Genomic DNA, 21,248 nt, shown 5'->3' on the forward strand with positions numbered 1-21,248 from the left:
AGATCTAACAACTGGCTTTCCACCAAAGATAAAATATTCCTTAAATCAGCCTCCCTAACTCATAAATGGTTACATATGGCCGCCCCGCAGTACCTTACTTCCAGATTCCGGAAACAATCTACTAATCGCCCTTCTAGGACAGCTAATACTAACTTACTTCAAGTGCCCAGATTCAAATGCTCGAAGTCTGGTGGTAGTAGCTTCCCGGTCAAAGCTGCCCAAAACTGGAACTCACTCCCACCTTCTCTAAGGGAAGACATGCCTTACTTGCGTTTCAGGTGCAACCTTATCCAACGGATTAAGGAGCACGACATCTGACCTTCCACCTTACCAACACACCACTGTCCACCTCTGTGCATAATTGTATATGTGTGTATATATATATATATATATATATATATATATATATATATCTGTATCTGCTCAATTGTATATTTTGCATTTAACTGTTGCTTGACTCCCTCGGTATCCTATGTTCACTTGTATGATTTCATTCAATCTTTTGTATGTTGTATGCCAACACTGCTTACCATTATTTTGCACTGTAACGCACAGCAATGTAACCCAAGCTGAACAATCCTCTTGTCCTTCCTTGCGCCCTAATACCCTTGGGTCTGGTGCGCATTAAAAATAAATAAACAAACAGTATATAGTATGGTTTGGAGTGCAGGGAACGTTTGAAAGTGCATATAACCCATCATATCACACCACCACGCTTACTCTCCTCTTTACACCACCACTCAACTAGAACACAGAGATACTATGACACCATTCGGTATAACTGTTCTCATACCAACATCTGCTGCACACTCCCCATCATTCTAAGTAAACACGGCTGGTTACACCCCCCCCCAGCCGGGCGTTCTCCTGAGGACTAACGCAGCCACATTCGGTCTGGATAAATCCTGCCAGAACGAACACATACTCCTGATCTCTCAACCGCCACACCTATCGCTAAGAAGCAGCTATCACACGAATACCGCACCAGCTGCACACATACCCGGTGCTCACACGCACCTTTGACTCTCTCTACTGATCTGAACTTCAGTTCCCAAGGGGGTTCAACCTACCAGCACCTTCAGACCATACCAATGGTATATAAGGCGCTATATAAATGCAAAATAACATATCTGGTGGTGATAGGGAAACGCGCACTAAGAGAAGTGTGCTTAGCACACTGGAATTATTAAACACGGTCGGGGAAGGAGTAGATCTGCCCTCAGAAAATATATGGTATGGGGGAAAGGAAGAAAGTGGGATATTGCTGTCTGTGCTCACTGATTCCACACCTCACAGGAGTGCCAAAGCAATTCTTGCCACAAGAGGTGACAGCAGAAGAGGGAGGGTGTCTGGTACATCTGGCCTTGTGCAGAACCAGGGGCATGTTCCAGGGACACAAGGTAGAAGTAAAGTGGATTGATGAGGGGGGAGAGGTATGCAAGGACAACTTTATACAACAGCAAAGCATGGCCCAGGAGTACAAAAAAAAGCACATGTTCTGGAATTTGTAACAGAGGGGGCCCAAAAGGGAAATCATGTGGCCACTGTCCACAAAAGAAAATATACCTCCACATGGTATCTATGTTTTAGGGTCAACAGATCAATAATGCTGGGGATGAATACTGGCTTCAGGAGGACAATGGACATCACATTGTTGCAGAAGGAGACCGCTGCTATTACTGACACTTGGTGGGCGTGCAGAACATACGCCCAACTACCACCATATCAGAAGGTAATTTGTGCATTGGTGACTCTTCATAAACCGACATTAGTGATGCCCCGTGCAGACTTGATACCGCTCAATCGCTGTCCATAGCTAAGGAGAAAATGGAAGCAGAAAAACAAACAAACCAACATAAGGTAACAAGGAAGAAAAGGTCCAGTAGTAACTCCATCTCGGCAGAGTCCACCAAGAGCTTAGAGAACATTCCATCTCATTTGAAACTGTTCAGTTCAGCATCTGTTTTCTTGTCTTCTCTTCTGGTACCTGGGGTGCAAGCTGCAGTCAATGCAAAATGTCTGCAGATCCCCCGCTACAAACTGCTCCAACTGGCAAATGCAACTGAAAATGGACTCAATGTGGTGATGGAAGAACTACAGGCTCTACGGTTGATGACCCTCCAAAACCGTTTTGTTCTCAATCTTATGACGGCAATGGAGGGAGGGGTGGATCATAAGATAGGCAGTTCATGCTGTACTGCAATTCCCACCACAAATGGAACCATCACTGAGGCGGTAGAGGAAATAAGAAGAGTATGCGAGAGAATGACAAATGAGACGCATGACATTTTATCAGAATCCTGGTTGCATTCATTGTTCGCCTGGGCACACAACTGGCTTGTGGCTATGTTTTAGATAACTGTTCCTCTGCTCGTCACGATCCTCATCGTGACCTGCATTGGTCGTCTGATCATCCAGTGGTGTAAATGGCACCAGCACAAGAAAGGGTATGCAATGGCAATGCATAAAATGCAGGTCAAAGAGGTATTGGGTGAGGAACACGCCAGCGTGAATGAGAGTGAAGAAGAAATTATATTCAGCACCACCACTAGAGTTGGTGAATTATCATGCATTATTGGGGGAGTGTTCACCTGACAGACCAAACATATTCATTTTAGCGTAATACTTGGATGGGTATGAGGAAGAAGGGGACATGACCAGGGTAACAAGGGTGTGGGTGTGTAAAGAAAAGGAGATGAAAGTGACAGAAGTATCGATCGAGAGATCGATCTATGGGGGAAATGTGTTAAAGATGTTAATTCAGCGCCAGATAGGCAGAGGCACCCATCAACTGTGGGAGTAAAGAAGATGCACAGTAGGGGTAGCCATATGGGGAATAACACAAATATTCTGAGTCAAAGACACAGTGCATACAGGACTTCACCTGGAACAGTAGGGGGTAATGATACAGTGGATGTACACTTGGTCCAACACACTGCTCTATGATTAGCTAAAGGAGGGGAGAGACAAAAAAAAAACACAATCACAAATACGCATAATGGGAAATCCCTTGCGGCTGGGCTCGGTCTGGGAACATTTCAATTTAAAACACAGGACCACAACAACAGGGATGTGCAAAGGGGGAGGAGACTGAAGTTACTTGTTATATGGGAATTAGATCAACCGGAAATGGGTGATGCAACCGCAGGGTGGTCAACCAAACAAGCTGCCCTGCAAAGTAGCGGGGAGGTTCTGTTCCAGTATGCTGGTCACATGACCACTGATGCCTATCAGCAGGCGGCAGTGGGAAGGGAACACTGGACGGAGTGGTGTTCGTGGGAGGACCAATCGAATAGTACGTTCCAGCCCTCAAAGTATCTACCACAGAGTCAGTGAAGGTCATTATCTAACAGGTATTGTGTCAATGTCCCCCCCCTTCCCACCAGCTGCAGGGTGTCTTGTGTCCCATCCTCAATGGTGCTGACTAATATCAGTGTATTAAAGTTCTGGTGGTCAGCACAAATGTTGTTTCATTAATAGCAACATGTTCTGGGGTTGGTTGTGAATAAAATGTGGCACCACATGGGGAGGTGAGGTGATGGGGAAACTATTGAACTGTCCATTCTAATGACGCTGTCACTAATGAATGTTATTATCGCGGAAGAGGAGATTGAAAACCAATCAAATCCCTGGGAAGCACAGAAAGAACAAATCCTCCAACTTGCATGTGCTGCTCCTGACTTCTGACTATTGTATTTCTTGTTATAAAACTACTGTTCATAGTCCATTCAGATGTCCACCCCTCGATCAGAGCTAATCCACTGTTCTGTTTGATTTGTGCTAACCCTGCTGCAATAAACAGTGTTGCTTCTTGCCCGGTTTGTGCTCCATTTTTGAGTATGTGCTTTTTATTATGTACTAATTAGCGGACTGCCGACTACATTTTTGGAAGCCCCCAGCGAGATGTCTCAGTCCTCCCCAGACTTCTGAGGGTATCCTGACTGCAGACCTATTCACAGCGCATCATTGAGGAGGCCCTGCAGACGCAGAGTTCACAAAGGTCTGCCAGGTCCCGAAAGCCATTCCATGTTTCCGTGGATGCGAGCCTGTGGTGGAGGCTCAGTGCTGAGGGGACTCGAGAGTTCCCAAGACGCGAGTATAACCGTGCAAAAAGATGCTGCACAATAGGTGTAGCAGAAGGGGGAGGGATAGATTGTTTTTATGGTCTATAGGATGTATCCTTGTGAGAAAGGAGGACGATCGGCTGTAGTAGTGTAGATATTAGAGCATACCACCCAATAGGGAGTGGGTGCAGGTGTGGGCACACCTGCAGTAGAGCGGGAGGGGTGTGTGGCGAACTCCGTTAGACAGGAGTGGTGCGTAGTACAGGCAATTGCATAGTTGCATCATTGGGGTACGAGTTGTGTTGTATTTTTCTTGTAATAATGATTTGCATTTATATAGCACTAGGAACCCTCAGGCATCCCTCAAACCCCCTTGACTACAGACCCTAGACTGATAATCTTAGGGGACTCAGGCAATGAAGATATATGCACCAAATAAAGGGGCGTCTGCTAAAGTGTTTACACAGCTCTTGATGGCTGTCAAGCTGACCTTGGCCGCATAAGGGTAATTACCAGGGGGTCCCCCAATGGCAGGTTAGCGCATGGATAACGATAACCATGGAAAAAATAACTGCAATACTTGACAATTCGTTTCAAGCTTTTTGTGGTGCAGGGTTCCCAGTGATGCAATCCCTAACTGTCCGAGAACACTTGACCCTCAAACCGCAGCTGTTGAGAACTGTGGGTTTGCTGCAAGGTGTGTTGTTACAGCCACTGCAATATTGATGGTCACTATTTTGGACGTACTCTATGCCTCCTCGACCCTCGAGACGCTATATCCACCTCACTCTCCCATCTCGGCTGGCTCCCATTCCTCTCACAACTGAAATTCCAATTCCTCTGCCTTGTCTCCAAATCTCTCTACGACCTCGCCCCCCCTATCTTTCCTCGCTCCTCTCATTCTACTCACCCTCCCCCTCTCTTCGCTCAGCTGACCTATACCTTCTCATTGTACCCCCTGCACCTTGTGCCTCCTCACGCTTCTGCTCCTTCCAACTCCTGGCCCCCCCCTCCACTGGAACTCCCTACCTCTCCCCATCTTTCCACTCCTCCCTGAAAGCCCTTCTTCTACACTCTCCCCCCTGACTCTCCTTCCCTACCTCTTCCCCCCCAAAACCCCTCACCCCGATCCCCTTTTATTGGCTGCTGTAACTACCCGTGAGTGTCACAACCATCTGGAAACACCCCCCCCCCCCCCTCCGCTCCTTTTGAGTAAATTGTTCTTCCTTTGAGTAAATTGTTCTATGTACTGCTCCACTGGCTTGTTTCAAGTGTGTAAATATGCTTCTTTCTCTTGTATTGTTGTTGTTATATTGTAAAGCGCTATATAAACCTAATAAACATAACATAACTTATGCTTACGTGATGCGTTCGGGCTCTATGATATATTGATTTCCAGAAAATGCTAAAGTTTGGCAAACAACAAAAGGTTGAGATCCATTACTCTACACATCTACCAACAATGATTCTCAGTGACAGTACAATGCCTTCTGGGAGCTGGCAGTACCGTGCGCCCAAATATTAAAAAAGGCCAATTTTCCATGCTTGCACATTCACTTTTTTGTTGATTGTTTTTAGAGCTTCTACCAGGTTGGAAATACGTTCAAAAACTACTGATGAGCTCTTAGCTAAAAACAGTGTTTTTGTGACTACAGGATCCTCCTGTCTGTGGGCGAAATCTCCAACGTTAATGTAATCAAGGAGGACACAGCGGATGGAGAACTAGAATTACAAGCGACATTTCTTCACCATCGTATCTACTGTACTACTCACCCATAGTCTGCTCCATGTAATGCTGATAAAGGGGAGAGGGCCATGTATGCTGCACCCCCTTCCAATTCTGGAGTATGGATGAAAGGCGGCACACTAGGAGCACTGTAGAGTTCTTCTGCCCGCCTGCCCCCTCCCCTGATATCAAAGTGTCTCGTGTAAAAGGGCCCTGCCTCATTTCTGTTCAAAATGACACCCCAACACAATATAGTAAGGCAATTGGTCTTATAATTTCCGTAGCCTCTTCCTGCAGGGCCCTTGAAAGTGGGAGGTAAGGCTCGTGCTAATCCCGAAGTACCAGTTCCCTTTAGGGTGTTCGTTTCCTGGCGAGTGTGCATCCATAGTAACTTCTCATTTTAAAACTGACGTTCTGGACCAAACATCAGGCTTGTTTGCATATGTGGCCAAAGGTTTGGAGTTTGCATATTCTCACCTAACAGTTGAGGTGCTGGACCATTTCACGAAATGTTGTTCTTCAAAACACAATGTAGCCTACATATATCATTTTAGAAATGTTTGAATTCAGTTGAGTTCATGACCTTTTGTCCATGAGCGTTTAGCACCATGCAATGACAGCAGCTAATGATTGTGCAGTGAGCTTTCTAGAAGGAAAAACAGCCTGGGCCAATTTGAAAACATACTGTAATGAAAAGAACACTTGAAATCATGAAATGGTAGGACAATACACATAAGAAACCAATTTCTGAAAGCTGGCTAGTTTACATAAATAACAGTCTTTAACCAGCACAGTTTTTGCATATCCCCAAACCAGTGTGGCCAAAGCCTCAGGCCTCTTCCTGGCTTGAAATGACGAATAGGATGCCAAGAATTTGGCTGCACTCAGTTTCATTCGGGAGCCCCTGCGTCCATCTGCAGGTTCCTGAGGGCAGGGCATGGTGGCTCTGAATGGACTTCGCAGTGCTGGCTGGCATCCGTGTGAAAAATGGCATATTGCACCTTGGTAACAAAGGATCAGTGAACAGGTGTGTGCACCTGCCCGCAAAAAGATTGGCAACCACCTTCTCATGAGGCTACAATTTCTAGATTGTCCCAACAAACCTGTGCAGGGTTGTACAGGATTTTAGTTGCAGACTCTTAAATCGGGCAACCGACCTTGAGTTCTCTGGAGCTGTGAGTCTAGCAAGAGCCTTCAGAGCAGGAAAAACCTAATGGGTTTTCATCCCCAACATGTCAATTGCAGGTGATGGCTCTGTGCTTGCGACCTGTCGTAGATCTTGGAATGTAGGTTGCTCCCTACAGTCAGTCACCAATTATGTAAAATTGTTATCATGGCCAAGACAGAAACTGGCTGGACCCCACCAATGGGCCCTTGTGTCAAAACTGGATTGCCTCTTTCAATTCTACAGGAGAAAGATCAGCTGGAACAAGATTCACAGCCTTTAGAGGCCTCGCTAATTAAGATGCCCCCACAAGCCTTAATACTGTCATTCTGCACCCAATGCCATATGGTCCACTGGGACAGTAATACAATTATCTTGTACTCAATGAAATGTAATTCAGGACGTGCTCGAGAAAATAGGCCATCTCCCGGTCTTGGAATGAGCAGAAACATGGCAATAAAGGAGACATTCCATCAGTGTAACATGCCCGCACCCCTTTGGCAGGATATACACACGTGATGGCCCCCCTGATGACCACATTTAACCCCACTGCTACAGGAAAGCTTTTCCAGGCCCACTGCGTGATGGGCCCAGAGGCCAATAACCAGTGTAGTTTGCAGAGCCCTCCATCCAAAGCCCTCATTTCCCTGTAGGATACGATACCCTGGATATTAATGCAGGCAGATATTAGCCATGACCACTGGCAAGTTTACCACAGGGCAGGAATGTTCTGGGGCATTGTGTGAGTGTGTTGTCATCATAACACTAGACAATGGGGAGAGAAGCCCCAAAGAGGCCAAACTCAGATGGTCGCAGGCTACTTAAATGATAGTACATGTTACAGAGGCCATCGCGTCTCTAATCCCACTCCTGAGCATTGCGGAGGTTGGGGGGTGGGGTTAAAGAATAGGCCACACTCCATAACGAGGCAGTGCAATGGGTGCAGATGCAATCAGAACACATTGTATATACTTTGAAGCAAACTAAAAACAACTGTAACACAACAAAACATGAACTCTGAGTAGAACCTTGCAAGTTACACAACAATATACTAGTAAATGCAAAAGTAACTATCACTCAACATAGGAACTCTTGTACTGGTAAATTCTTGCCCCCCCTTCCTCCAGACTACTGGAATATCACACCCAAGGTACTGAAAACTGAGCATGCGTGCCAATCGTGAAAAGGAGAAAGCCTGTGTACATGTACAGCTTCACCAAGACTTGCCTGCACCTCCCCCTCCCATGTAGACAGGTTGTTCACCAAACCGCAGCGCTGGCTCCATCAATGCCTCCGAGAATGGGAGCATTGCAGCCGAGTGTTTACCTATTGGAGTCTTACCCGGTGGTTGGCGCCTATAGTTTTTTCTGGGAAGCAGTTGTGTCCCGACAGGAAGAGGAGGGGCACTACCATAAAAACCCCATTGAGCGCGGATCACACGCATGTGGTCTCTGGGAGGCGTTCTGTGCTGCGAGTGGAGGGTTTCATTTGCATCCGCTAGCTCAGCCCCCTCGCTATTTATATATCCATATTTGGCAGCTATAAGTGTTTCATTTAGGTGCTTCTGTATATTGTTATTGCCGGGCTTTCTAACTGATGTCTCCCCCCACCGCCTTCATATAATCTCTGCAGCTCCAACAACTCCTCTACCCCGGATCAGCCTCCAGCGATATCGGGAGAAGCCGTTACGGCTCCTCAGGAATTCTTGTCCCTACCTTCTGTGTCTGAGCCTCCATTTGATCCAGCTCAGGCAGTGATTGACAAAAATGGAAAAGCTCTGGTTTATGATCAAGGTTCCGACCCGGATCACCGCTATGGCATCTGTGCAAGTGGAACGGGATGATTCTATTGTGTTAGCTGAATCGTTTCTTCGTATGCATCGGGTACTGGGGTGGGGTAAAACTCTAGATCCATCATTTTCCCACCACCTATACAATCTGTTATATTACAGAATGGATCCTTGTCAATACAGGCCTCACCCCAAACTCCTTCCCACACACAATCTGCTAATTTAGACTAGTTCACGCCTAGAAACGTCCAGCTGTGTAGGGATTCCAGCATTCTTCCCGAATTGGGTACTCTGCAGTAGACCTAGTTTTAGAGACAATTCTGAGACTCTATGATAACATCAAAGGCAAGACATTATGCAAGAAAAATTAGTGGGAATTGACCGGAAGTTGGCAGCCGTATTGGAGTTTCTTCCTAAGTCTGTGAATAACAGGGAATGTGGAGGGGCCGCTTTTTAAAAAAAAAAAAAAACTCAGTGGTCAACCTAAATGAGGAGGGAGCGATGGACAGTCCTACTCCCTTACTAGCATGCCAATCTAAGCTAAATTGTTCACCTGACATATTTGGCACAACAACACTGGCGATTGTAGTCTCCCCTTGAATCAGTAATTCTATTGGCTCATTCTAATATGGCAGAGGAGGCGAAGGCTCCATTGAGAAGGAAAAACGAGAATGTAAAAACAAAAACGTCCCAAGCTGACAAAAAAAAAAGTCAAAAAATACATTGACTACTAATCTCAACAGGAAACTATCATCACGGAAATGTCTCTGCTCATTACCTTTAGTGGATGAAATTATTGATCTTAATACCCAGCTGGAAGGAACTACGGGTCCAGAGGACACTACAGAAGTATTAGAAGCAACTCTAGCTGTCCCATCCCCCAATACTCCCTTAAACCTGAAGAAAAACTAACTGGGCAATGAGGCCCAAAAAAAATCTCTTCTTTTAGGATCCAGCAAGATTTACATTACCAGCGTACATCTACCGCTACATCAGAGTTAGTGACGGTCATTTAGGCTCATATTTGCCCAATTCCTGCAAGGGCAGAACCGGTTGCTATGGGGAACATGGAAAGAATGGTGCCCGATGCATCTTGCCCACGAGTTTCTATTCATGGTTTGGACAGCAGGGGGAGCTTCTTTGGCAAACACGGATCTTGCATACCAACAGTCTCTTAAGCAAAGATCATTTGATGACAGAGTCATCGGTTTTGAGAATATGGAACAGATTAATGGCGAGATCCAACAGAACCGGTCAAAGCTACTGCACGTTTTCTCTAGCTAATACATTCAGGTGATATAGACTTGGTTGAAATCCCTGACAGTGTCTAGAACACATTAGTCATGATCTTCTCTTCTAGCTTGGGATCAGCAGAACATTTTTAGATCCATGGGGTTTGATATGATTTTCAAAAGTACAGGGCATACTAAATTATTTTTGTAGTCGATTTGCTGGCCCCGCTGGCATGGAACAGCTCCAACCTCCATTATTCATTTAAAAAAAGGGACTTTAATACCACGCTTAGATCTGTCTCCAACAACTGGTCCCATGACTTTACTTTGCGATTGGTCTTGTCTTGCAGCATCTTTAAAGTCAGTCCCTTGAGAGAAGGGCTTGTTTTCCAATCTTTAGCGCTCGTCAGCTTAATATTCTGTCGCGGAATTCCTGTGCTTTGATGAATAAAGCCAAAGCGTCATCAGTGTATTCTATCTTTGTAGAAAAACAAATGCTGTTTCTGCTGCTGCAGGAAACAATGTTGATGGTCCCTCTTAAAAATAGAGGTTTTTTTCCCCTATTCCAAAATAGCTACTAGAGGTGCCCCAGGCCAGCCATCATTGGCTGCCGGGGGGCAGGGGAGAGGGGTCTTGCCATTGCTATGGATTTGAACCTCAAAATACATTAATTTGCAATTACCTCATTGAGTGCAGGTTTGCTGGCGATGGGGTTACGTTTGGAAGATCCACCTACTCAGTTGTCGGTTATACACCTACACTGGAACGCAGATACAGCATCTGTTATGCCATTAGCATTAGATGAAATTATAGCGGAAGGGCTAGGCTTTGGATATGCAAATAACATCCTTATTGGAGGCTATTATAACGCTTCTTGCGCAGCAAGCTTGTGGTCTGATTTTGTGTCAGGGCGGTTGCCAGAGGTAAGCTTCGAGAGGATTTTATAAACACCCTTTGCTCCTCATGAATTGGTCTTATTGCCTTCCAGTTTTTACTTGGAAAAGGGGGGTTCTAGCTGCTATTGGACAGATCATATCCATGTATCAGCAGACCTTTTGACAAGTTGCTAAATGCTTACCATTTCCAACCTTCATTTTAGCTATCTAGCATTCTTTGATCTCGAGTACTATACACATTCGAATGTGAAAACAGGAGATTTAACCTGTGTTGGCGTTTGGGACTCCAGATTTTGGGGATGGAGGTAGAGGGGGGGGGAATTGCCCGTTAATCAGTTTTCTTGCAATAAGTGTACAGTTATAATATAGGGCACGCTGGTGCCTGCCAATTGTGAGAACTCCTACAAAGCCTTTTCTGCCAAGCTCTTTAATGAGACCACACTGAGCTGCTTTAAGAAAACAGTGGCTAAAGGATGGTTGATGGTATCTAAGCGACATCTAGACACTTGCGACAGCAGAGTGGTCGCTGCTAAGAGGACAGCTCAGGCAAGTTACTAATAGCACGGATTTAGGGTGAGGCTTATAACCATAGATGGAATAAGATTCTACAGAGATATAGATATTGTATGAAGGCCCTAATAGCCCAGCTACCTTGATTAACACTAACAGTTCCAGATTTTGGGAGCTGCCAAATAAGGTAACCGAGAAAAACAGCCAGAGTGATTGAGGAAAACGGGTTACATTTTATGGGGCACTATATGCAAAAACGGGGGAAAATAATCATCCGATAGATTTTCATTGTGTAAACTGTCAGAGTTTGAGGGGTGGCAGTAAGCTGCTCTTTCAGTTATTGTAAAGCCTCTAGGGGCCCGGGGCCCAGGGCCCGTCCTCTATAAGAGCAACCCAGAATGGTGGTCGCTTACCTTGCATCGTCTATTGACTACACTTGACCTTTCCGCTTCCTGGGTGTTATGGTACATCATTCCCATCTTTAAGAAAGGTGACCGTGCACATCCTGCCAATGAGAGGCTGGTCACCATTCCAGATGCTTCGTTCTTTTGGTTCTGAAAGGGTCGGGAGACTGGGCACGTTGTCCCCTTGCCAGGTCAGCTGTAGACAATCTTTGGGACCCTCTCTGAATGTCACTTTCTGCCATTTTCTTGCAGCAGCGAAGAGAGCTGCAATAGGCACAGGTTACATTTCACCCATGGACAGAGTACATTCGACCTTCCAAGCCCAAGTGTTGGGGTAGCCAATGCCCATGTTGGGGGGGGGGGGGGGGGGATTTGGCACTGTCATGGGCAATTCCTATACACAGGCTTCAATTTTAATATACGGTTTGCCAGGCATGCTCTGTTGGTGGTAGGTGTTGTACAGATATTCCAGCAGTTCCAAGGGTAAACAGGCCACCATTACATAGAACTAGTTCTTTCTGGCAACCATGCAGGCAGTAACACTGATGTGGTCTCCCATCCCCGCCCCCCCACACACATACACACAGCAGTGGGCTCCTCTATAAAGGACTTAAAAAAAATATACAAGATATTTACATTTAAATAGAAATTTGCCCTCTGAAGTTATCAAAATATATCTTTGCAACATTTGTTTTTAAAACCAGAAAATATGAAGGGGCACGTATGAAAGTTGAAGCTGGTCCTGAACACGCAAAGCAATCACACTCCAGGTGGTCTAAAACCACAGACTTTGCAGCTCGGCTCCTAGATGAACCGTCGACATCTCCGAATGCACTTGGCGATCCCACAGACTTAGACATCCAGAGCAAGTCCATATTGAAGTCGCTAGTAATGCACAGTGTCCTCTTTCCTGAATAAATACATTTGTGCGCAGACCCAGTCCTGAGAGTTTCTGTGCCCAGCTCACAAAACCTAGCCGCTCATGCTGCACACTGGTCACAGGCACACACTTCAGTGTCACATGCTACATAGACACCCACAACGCTGGTCATGTAGGTGGTCGAGTGATAAGCAATCAGGTCAGCGCCAAGAGCACAGCTCACAGTGGCTACAATACCACGCAGATGTCCTGGCATCAACTTTGGCAAATGAGTTATGGAAAGTGTTAAATTCACGTCTAGACTTCCAAGCAGGCTCCTAGAAGCTCGATCCTTCTCGTGATGAATTCCTGATGAAGTTCTCCTTTGCACTGGTCCTTTTTGGCTTACAAGATCTTTGCTTTTCATATGACAAATGAGGATTTGTGCCTAAAGTCACCCTGAAACAAGAAAGAGGTGTTAGAAAATCAGCAGGTAAAGCACTTACAACATGAGAGGGGGCAGAGGCACGTGACACAGGTGGGGAGACTGACAGCGCTGCAGAGTAGGGGAAGGATTATTCTAATTAAGGGCAATTTAGGGCTGGTGCGACTAACACTCCCATCCGCCCTAGCCAGCAGTCAATGGTTATGGATAGAGCCCCCCCACCACCTTACATATTATTTGAAACTAGCTAGGCATGTGAATCAGTGCAGGACACAACAGGTACTACCTTTCTGATTCAAGTTATTAGGTCACGATTCTCCCTCTTGCAAAACCTACATAGAACTCTACTCAGGCGAAATAGACACATGGTCTTCACATGAAAAAGAATGCATCATAGCACCTCCTTCCCTCCCCACCAACCCACCCACCGTTTGGTATCTTGAGCTAGGGTACACCTGGGCCATGCACCTTTTAGTCTGAATAGCGGGATTTATGGAATTTCTGGGCATTCCAGAGCAGGTCCATTGGACAAAGCCATAGTAGGCAGCTCATATAAAGCACCCAGGCTACATTTACAAAATGAAGGCCTACCAAAGGATCACAAGATTAGGGAAGAGTACTAGTCAGCCCATGCGGTCAATAGGAGGGCATCAGGTACAGGCCAGTACAGTGTAACACAGATCAAACATCAATGGATGCGGTCATTGTGTGGAACAGACCCTTGTCCTGGACGCGTTTACTTGCATGTTCTAATCCCTCCCATCAGCAACAAAACACATTGGCACTCAGCTTTGCAGGCTGGGGCCACTGCTCTTCTGGCAAGAGGTTTGCTGAAGCAGTAGAAAGAGCTGCCTGAATGGGAGACTAGTTTACCAGAATATAAACTTATTGGTTTGAGGGAGGAAAAGACATTCCCCCACTGATCTCAAATGTGGAGGAAAGGGCGGGGGAAGTGGAGCTCATTGAAGGAACCACGTTATTAGTGCAGCTAGTAAAAAATAAACATCGTCTTTGACAAGACGCCAGTTAAACTCAATCACAATGAGCTTAACAGGCGCGAGGGGTCAGCAAGCTTACATTAATGCATGAACTTCATGAAGTCCACTCCACTGCAGGCAGCAATCCAGCCTCCAGCGATGGAGGTGGTCCTGCTCAGAGCAAGGCTCACGCTTCAATAACACTTATGTCCACACACAAAGATTCCGACAGACCCACACACAATCCTTTTGTTCTTCCCCAAAAGTACTTTTAGGTGTTTTCACTCATCCCTGTGCCATGGAGGCAGAGCTGAAGGGCTGTCGTTCCATACGACGACAACCCCATTCAAGACATCCATCTTGCAGCTTCCTACAGACCAGCTACCAAACAGCTTACCCTCCCACCCTCATTTAAGGAGGTCTTTTTGTCTTGCAGAAGAAACCTCTTTATACACCTGTATTCCCCAGCCTCACTATGGCCCCTCCTCCGACTCCACCTCCTACAGTACCCATAAGGGAGCCACACTCTTCCCCCAACAAACCCCCGTCCCTCTGTCGTCTTTCCGAATGTGCAGGAATTGGAGCGCACAAACCCACAGCGAAAACCCAGCACCTGAAGCTAGTCACCCCCACAGGGGCCAGTGGGCGAATGCATAAAAGCCTCCACGGGCCCGTGTCCACTATGGAGCTCAAGGAAAGACTTTGAAAACTGGAACCAGTGGCACAGCTCTGGCCTGCTGCCACTGGAGACAAAACCCAATCTGAAAATGCAAGCTGGGATTGGCAGGGCAGGTAGCACTGTCCAGCTCACAGGCTGGGCCAGAGAACAGTGTGCAGGCAGAACCATATGTGAAAATGAACCAGTGCAGGCAAGAGCACTGCAAAGGAAACACCCTGCCACATGTGCGGGTTCAAATTTAGGCTTGTGTAGCGTTTCAGGCATTGGTGGTACTCCTTGGTACTCTAGTAAATGACAAGTGGCAGTGTGCTTGCAGGTTAGATGAGAGGCACAGAAGCATATGTTACTTACCCCTGGTAACGTTCTTTTGACTGGATGTTCCTCATTTTATGATATCTTCCAGCTTCAGAAATAGATTTTCACAGAGGGCGATGTGTGTCAATGCCCCGCCACCCCCCCTCACTCCTCACCATTCCTTGCTAGGGTGAGGTGACAGGTAGAAAGTAGGAAGCACCATTTGTTTTAGGCTAAATGGAAATGAGACAATCTTTAGTAAAAAAAAAAGAATGCTTAACCACAAGGACAACCGCATCCTAGTAAAAACTGGTAAATGGAGCTTACTAGATAGGGGCTGCAATTCACTCACCCTGCGGTCTGATGTTAACGCAACTAACAGAATGGGTTTAAATGTAAGCAGTCTGAACGGACATGAGTGAAGTGGCTCAAAAAGGAGCATACATCAGGAAATTTAATATCAGATTAGGATCCCAAACAGGGACTGGAAAAGGTTCAGGAGGGAACACATTAGTGAGCCCCTTAAGAAACTATGCTCAAATGGCATTTTTAAGTAAGATACCTCGTGCGAGGTGCAATTGAAAGCACTGCCAAGTATCCCTTAATGGTCCCAATCCAGAGCCCCAGATTAGCCAAATGTAACAACAACAAAAAAAGACAACACCATAGGTATACATTGCATTGCAAAGGGTCCACATCATTTTCCCCTACACCAGCTGCAGAATTTGTTCCAATGGCAGCAGTATAAGGATGTTGTTGCTGGCCTCCTGGCCAAAAGCAAAATCTCCATTACGTCGTCCAGGAGGTCCCAATCCTTATATCTCAACCTCTCAGAAACCACACGTAAAGGAGGATTGTCTTGACCTCTGGATGGAGAACCCAATACTGTTCTGTACTCTCTTTGCAGAAGACGTACCACATCCTCCTTGCCCAATCAGGACCATGAGTTTCCCGAACTTTCTCAACCGCCTGATCATGTGAGGAGCGACAGGAACTGAAGGAAACACATACAGGAGTGGAAACACACAGTCCACTACAAACGCATCGCCTGGAGGTCCTCTTGGGGGAAGATTCCCTGGAGCAGACCAGTTCGCAATTCCGGTTGACTCGGGTCACACCCAGATCGACTTGAGGGGTTCCCCAAAGGGTGAAGATCTCGTGAAGGACTTCCTGAGCTAGTTCCCACTCGTAGGAGACTGTGCTCTGCCTGCTCAGAGCGTCTGCCGCTGTGTTCTCCTCTCCGGCTAGGTGAACTACGGATAGGGAGATTCCTTCTTTATTTGTCCAGAACCAGAGCTGCATCACCTCTCTGCACAGTGCCAGTGAACCTACACCTCCTCTCTTGTTGAGGTAGTACATGGCCACTGTGTTGTCATTATCAGGACATTTTTTTCCCCATATAGAGGGCAGAATGGCTTCCAGCGGTAGCCTGATAGCCCTCAGATCCAAACGATGGATGTATAGTTTAGACTCCCATGGAGACAAACTACCACGGTTTGTCAATCATTGTCATTGGCTCCCCACCCCATGAGTGAGGCGTCCGTCACTACTGTCATCTACAGTCATGGTTGCCAAAAGATTTCTCCCTTCAGATTGTTGTGCTTGCAGGCCCACCAGAGAAGATCCTGAATGACCCTGCTCGGAACCTGAAGGTGGTCTAACATCTTGCCTGAGAATTGGGACCACTGTGTCCCAAGAGCCCCTTGGAGGGATCTCGAGAAGTGAGCCTCTGCCACTAGGAAAATGTAGGATGCCATGAGACCAAGCAACCTCAAAAAAGTTGAAGGCCGGAAGACGCTGGGCACTCTGGAACTTGGCGACCATCTGCAGAATGTGTTGAGCCCTCACCTCAGGTGGCGAGACATTGCCCAAGGAAGCATCCAGGAATCACTCTGATAAACTGGAGTCTTTGAGATGGTATCACGTGGGACGTCTTGTAATTGGGGGAGAAGCCCAGCCTTTGGATGGAGTGGCAAGTTATGCTGAGGTGTTCCAGGGTCTGTTCAGGAGAATGTGCTTGGACCAGCCAATCGTCCAGGTACAAGTAGACATGAATCCACCCCCGCTCCTCTACTCTCCTGAGAATCACTATCACCATCAGCTTGGTGAAAACCCTTGGGGCGGAGGTCAGCCCGAATGGCAGAACTCGAAACTGATAACGAGAATCACCAACAGCAAACCTCAGGTACTTCCTGTGCTTCTGATGGATAGGCACATGAAAGTAAACACCCTGAAATTCCAAAGACAGCATCCAATCCTGGAGCTGGAGGGCCTGAAAAAGTGTGACCATCTTGAACTTGTCCTTTCTGAAGAACTTGTTCAAGCATCTCAAGTCCAAGATGGGTCTCAACTTCATCTTTGGGGGGGGGGGGGATTAGATAATAGGGATAGTAACCATCCTTTGACAGGGACAATAGCACCTTTCTCAAGCAGGCTCAAAATGTCTTGCACAAGGAACAGATCTGGAACCTTGAAATAGTGGCTCTCCGGTAGATGCTCCTGAGGCCTTTATAAAAGGGGAGGCAGTAACCCTGGGCTACTTTTTCCAATGCCACACCATTCTTGCAGATGCAGTGAGTCTGCCTCCCACCGAGGTCTTGTGGCTCAAAACCTCAGGTTTTGAGGCAGCTGAAGCAGCAGCTGATGCTAAAGTAGCAATTGGTTTAGCAGCCTTTGCACCTCTCCCTCGTCCACCATGATCAAATCTTCTCCAACTCCTTTGACAAGCCCGTCCTCTCACCTTTCCAACTGAGGAGTAGAAGCAAAAGGACTTACCCATCCAAGATGATCCACTGGGGTGAGGGTTGGTTCTATGTAATTCCACCCATTGTTTTCACAAACAGTTTTTGCCGAAAACACATTTAAAAATTATTTTTGGGGAGGGAATCCTCCCTCAAAACCCCTCCTCCGCTACCTATTTTTTGTTATTACCAACCCCCCCAACCCTTTACATACCCTTTCCCCACCCCCCAAAAAATTCCAATTAGTTTTTTCAGCAAAAACACCAGTCGAAAAAACAGATGTTGATGAAAGGGCGTTGTACACAATGGTTGTGGCTGTGATGGCGGCTAAAGGGATTTGGCTGCTACCTTTGAGGTCTACAGCTCCTGCAGGCTTTCATCAGCCTTGCTGCCAAACAGCTGGGTGTCATCATAGGGCATGTTGAGGAGCCTGGACTGCACGTCCGGTGCAAATTCTGAATCTCAACCACACAAACCTTCGTATTACCTTGCTCGCTGCCATCGCTCTGCTAATGCTATCAGCTGAGTCCAATCGTTATCGCAGTCGCATATAGCTTGCCATCTCTTTCAATGTTTCTTTGCTCGAGCCACTGACCATTCCTCCCCCCCTACCCCGAGCTGTAAACTGGAGAAGATGGGCTCCCCATCCTAAGAGGGATGCATCTTTGGTAGGAGTGGCCTGAACTGTGGGGGTGGTAAAGGATTTCCCTTGCAGGAGGTTTCCCTTTGACCACCATTGCAGTGATTGAACTCGGTTTTGCAAAATTATCACTAAATCATCCCACTGCCCGCTTGCCCGAGACCAGCGTTTCGCTAGCCACTTGCATAGGATGCATGCGCAGCCGGGCGTGAAGTACTATGTAAATGCAGGAAGCTATCATGCCTAGAAGGCACATGGGCCTTCCGTACAGTTATCGACCGCCTACATATTGTGGAATTTGCATCTGGAAATTTAGCACCCTCTCATTGGAGGGGGAAGACTAAAGTGCCTTTTGTCCAAATTTGGGCCCCAAGAAACTGTTTTGTTTGTTCTGGGGTGAGACCCGATTTGTTCTCATTGATTGAGAAAACTAGACTGAAGAGTAGGTCGATGGTATTTTTGGGCGTGAAGAAGACATTCCTGAGGAGTCTTTCCCGTGATTAGTCAGTCGTCTAGATAAGGGTATACCGGGATGGACTGCCTGTGCAGGTGAGCTACTGCCACCACCAGTACGTCGGCGAATACCCTTAGCACACACCAAAGGGCAGCACTTTGAACTGGTAGTGGGCTTTCCCCACTTAAAATCGGAAGAACTGAGTGTTTGTCATTCGAAACTTTTTGACACTGTTTGTCAGACAAGGTCTTTTATTAAAACTGTTTTTATTGGCATTTCAAACAGAAATCAAACACATTACAACTGAAAGTAGGGCAGTCACGCCCACATCGTATGCACCCATATCCCCCGTAAAGACAGCATAGGCCATTAATATGAAGCTACATCCACTTCACCACATGAGACAGTCTCTGTTTTGGGGCATAGACCTCAGCTTCAGGGTATCTGTGCAGGTACAGTATCATTTATTACAGATGGATAATCATTAACATCCTGTAACATTTATTAGGTGCTCCTTGTAATGCTTCACAGGGACGTGATTCAATAAATACCAAACGTCGGGAGCGTGAATCGCCACCAGGTCACCACAACAGTGTAGCAATAGATCAATTCTAGGGCACACTCTGTAGGGGCATGGGAGTTCTCTGCTCCTGTGAGCATATATGATCAAAAAGGGCCCAGATAACCAGTGGTCTGCTGTTGGCAAGAGGGGGGGGGGGGGGGGGGGGGTGTTCTGCGCATATTGTGTTTCCTTCTTCTTGCACATCAACATGTAGTTGAGCCATTCGTGGTAGCTAGGGGCCCTGGCCCTTCCCCATGTATTAGTGATCTGCCCACAAAAGTTACCATTCCTACTAGGCGTTTCTCGGCACAGGACCCTTGTTCCTCCACCAGCACCAAACAGCCACAAATCAGGGAATAACGTACTTGAGTATTCAACATTTGGGAGAGTAGCTGGGCAACTTATTCCAGAGAGCCTGCACTCAGGGGAAAGACCAGGCCACACGATAGAAGTCTGCCACGTTCTCACAGCATCTTTTACAACTATGGAACCTTTCCGTGTAAGAACTATGCAGGCGGGCTGGGGAATAATACATCTGGTCAAAAATGTAAAATGTATCAAATGAAACAGATTATTCATCGATATGGATCGGGTTTGTGTACATACAGTTTTCCACTGTTCCGTGGTCAGTGTCTTTCCTAGGGTGGTTTCCCACGTACTCGTATTTGCCAGCATGGGTGCGTCGTGACTGGATCATTTTATATAAAGAGGAGAACAGCTTGCCTGTGGTTGCAGGAGAGGTGACCTGTGCCAACAGCCTCCCTCCTAATGCTGTGTTTGGAAAGTCGGGCCATTTGGATCGTAGTACCTCACGGAGCTGGAAGTACAGAAGCATAGTAACCAGTGTTCACTCTCTATCCTTTAGGTCCTCCTCCCATGAGATAAACTGCCCGTTCGGACCAGTCCCCCAGAGTGTGGACCTTCAGTTTTACAAAATGTTGTTGGAAAATCTCCTCGTGAGTGTTATACCGCTGACTCGGTATATAGCCATCAGAGGGGAGTACTATTGCTCCAATCCCTCTCAACACCCCAGTTGATCCCAGACTCTGCGTGTGACAGCAAGGGGTTGCACCTCATTACTTGAATGTCTCTCCAGAGTGCTCCACAACAGCCCTCTTACGTCATCAGGTTGTAAGGTCTCTTTCTCGAGGAGGGCGTGCGGGAGGGCCACTGAGGAGGACCACCACCAGATTGAATATTGAATCTGCACTGCCATCAAGTACCTGTATAGGTCCGGCAAATCTAGTGCCTGCCCCCCCTCCCCCCTCCCCTATCATACGATATCCAGGCCTGTCCGCCAGCCCATATTAACAGCATCATTAGGCTCCTGAGCCGTGACCAGAAGCCCGGCTGAGGACACATCGGGAAATTATTGAAAACATCAAAAGTTTGGTAGGATCACCATCTAACCAGCAAGATCCTGGCTGCCTGAGCAGTGAGCAGGCGGATCCACGCGTCCACCTGGTGCTCCAGCACAACCACATTTTTGTCCCCGTACAACGCCACTGGGGGATCAGGACACCCGTATACTCAGGTACCGAATACCATGCAGGCACCATCCGAAGGCCTCACCAATGTCATGTCGATCAACACTGGGCGTCGGGGAGAGGACCTTCGATTTAGCCCGGTTGATCCGTAAGCCTAAGAGTTCTCCAAAGTCAGAAATCTCTTCCACCATAGAGGTTGTGCATTTTTTTTTAAATTTAGGTTTTTGACATATAGCATTCAGCGAAATAATGGAGTTGTGGGAATTAATCTTCACACCTCTATGGGCGTGTTATACCACTGCTGTGCGTTTTATAAAGGTTAAT

The 21,248-nt window shown here is 46.8% G+C and overlaps 1 protein-coding gene across 1 annotated transcript in view; it reads right to left on the reverse strand.

The window, feature by feature from the left end:
* Window positions 1-6,459: 6,459 nt before the first annotated feature.
* JAM3 (junctional adhesion molecule 3) overlaps window positions 6,460-21,248 on the reverse strand; it is a 198,797-nt gene continuing 184,008 nt past the window's right edge. Inside the window, exon 9 of the mRNA XM_069614115.1 lies at window positions 6,460-13,104. Within this exon, the coding sequence (XP_069470216.1) occupies window positions 13,069-13,104 (36 nt within the window). The 3' untranslated portion in view covers window positions 6,460-13,068. The remainder of the gene's footprint in view (window positions 13,105-21,248) is intronic.

Source organism: Ambystoma mexicanum, chromosome 9, assembly GCF_040938575.1.
Source record: "Ambystoma mexicanum isolate Mex_15411 chromosome 9, UKY_AmexF1_1, whole genome shotgun sequence".
Classification (NCBI taxonomy): domain Eukaryota; kingdom Metazoa; phylum Chordata; class Amphibia; order Caudata; family Ambystomatidae; genus Ambystoma; species Ambystoma mexicanum.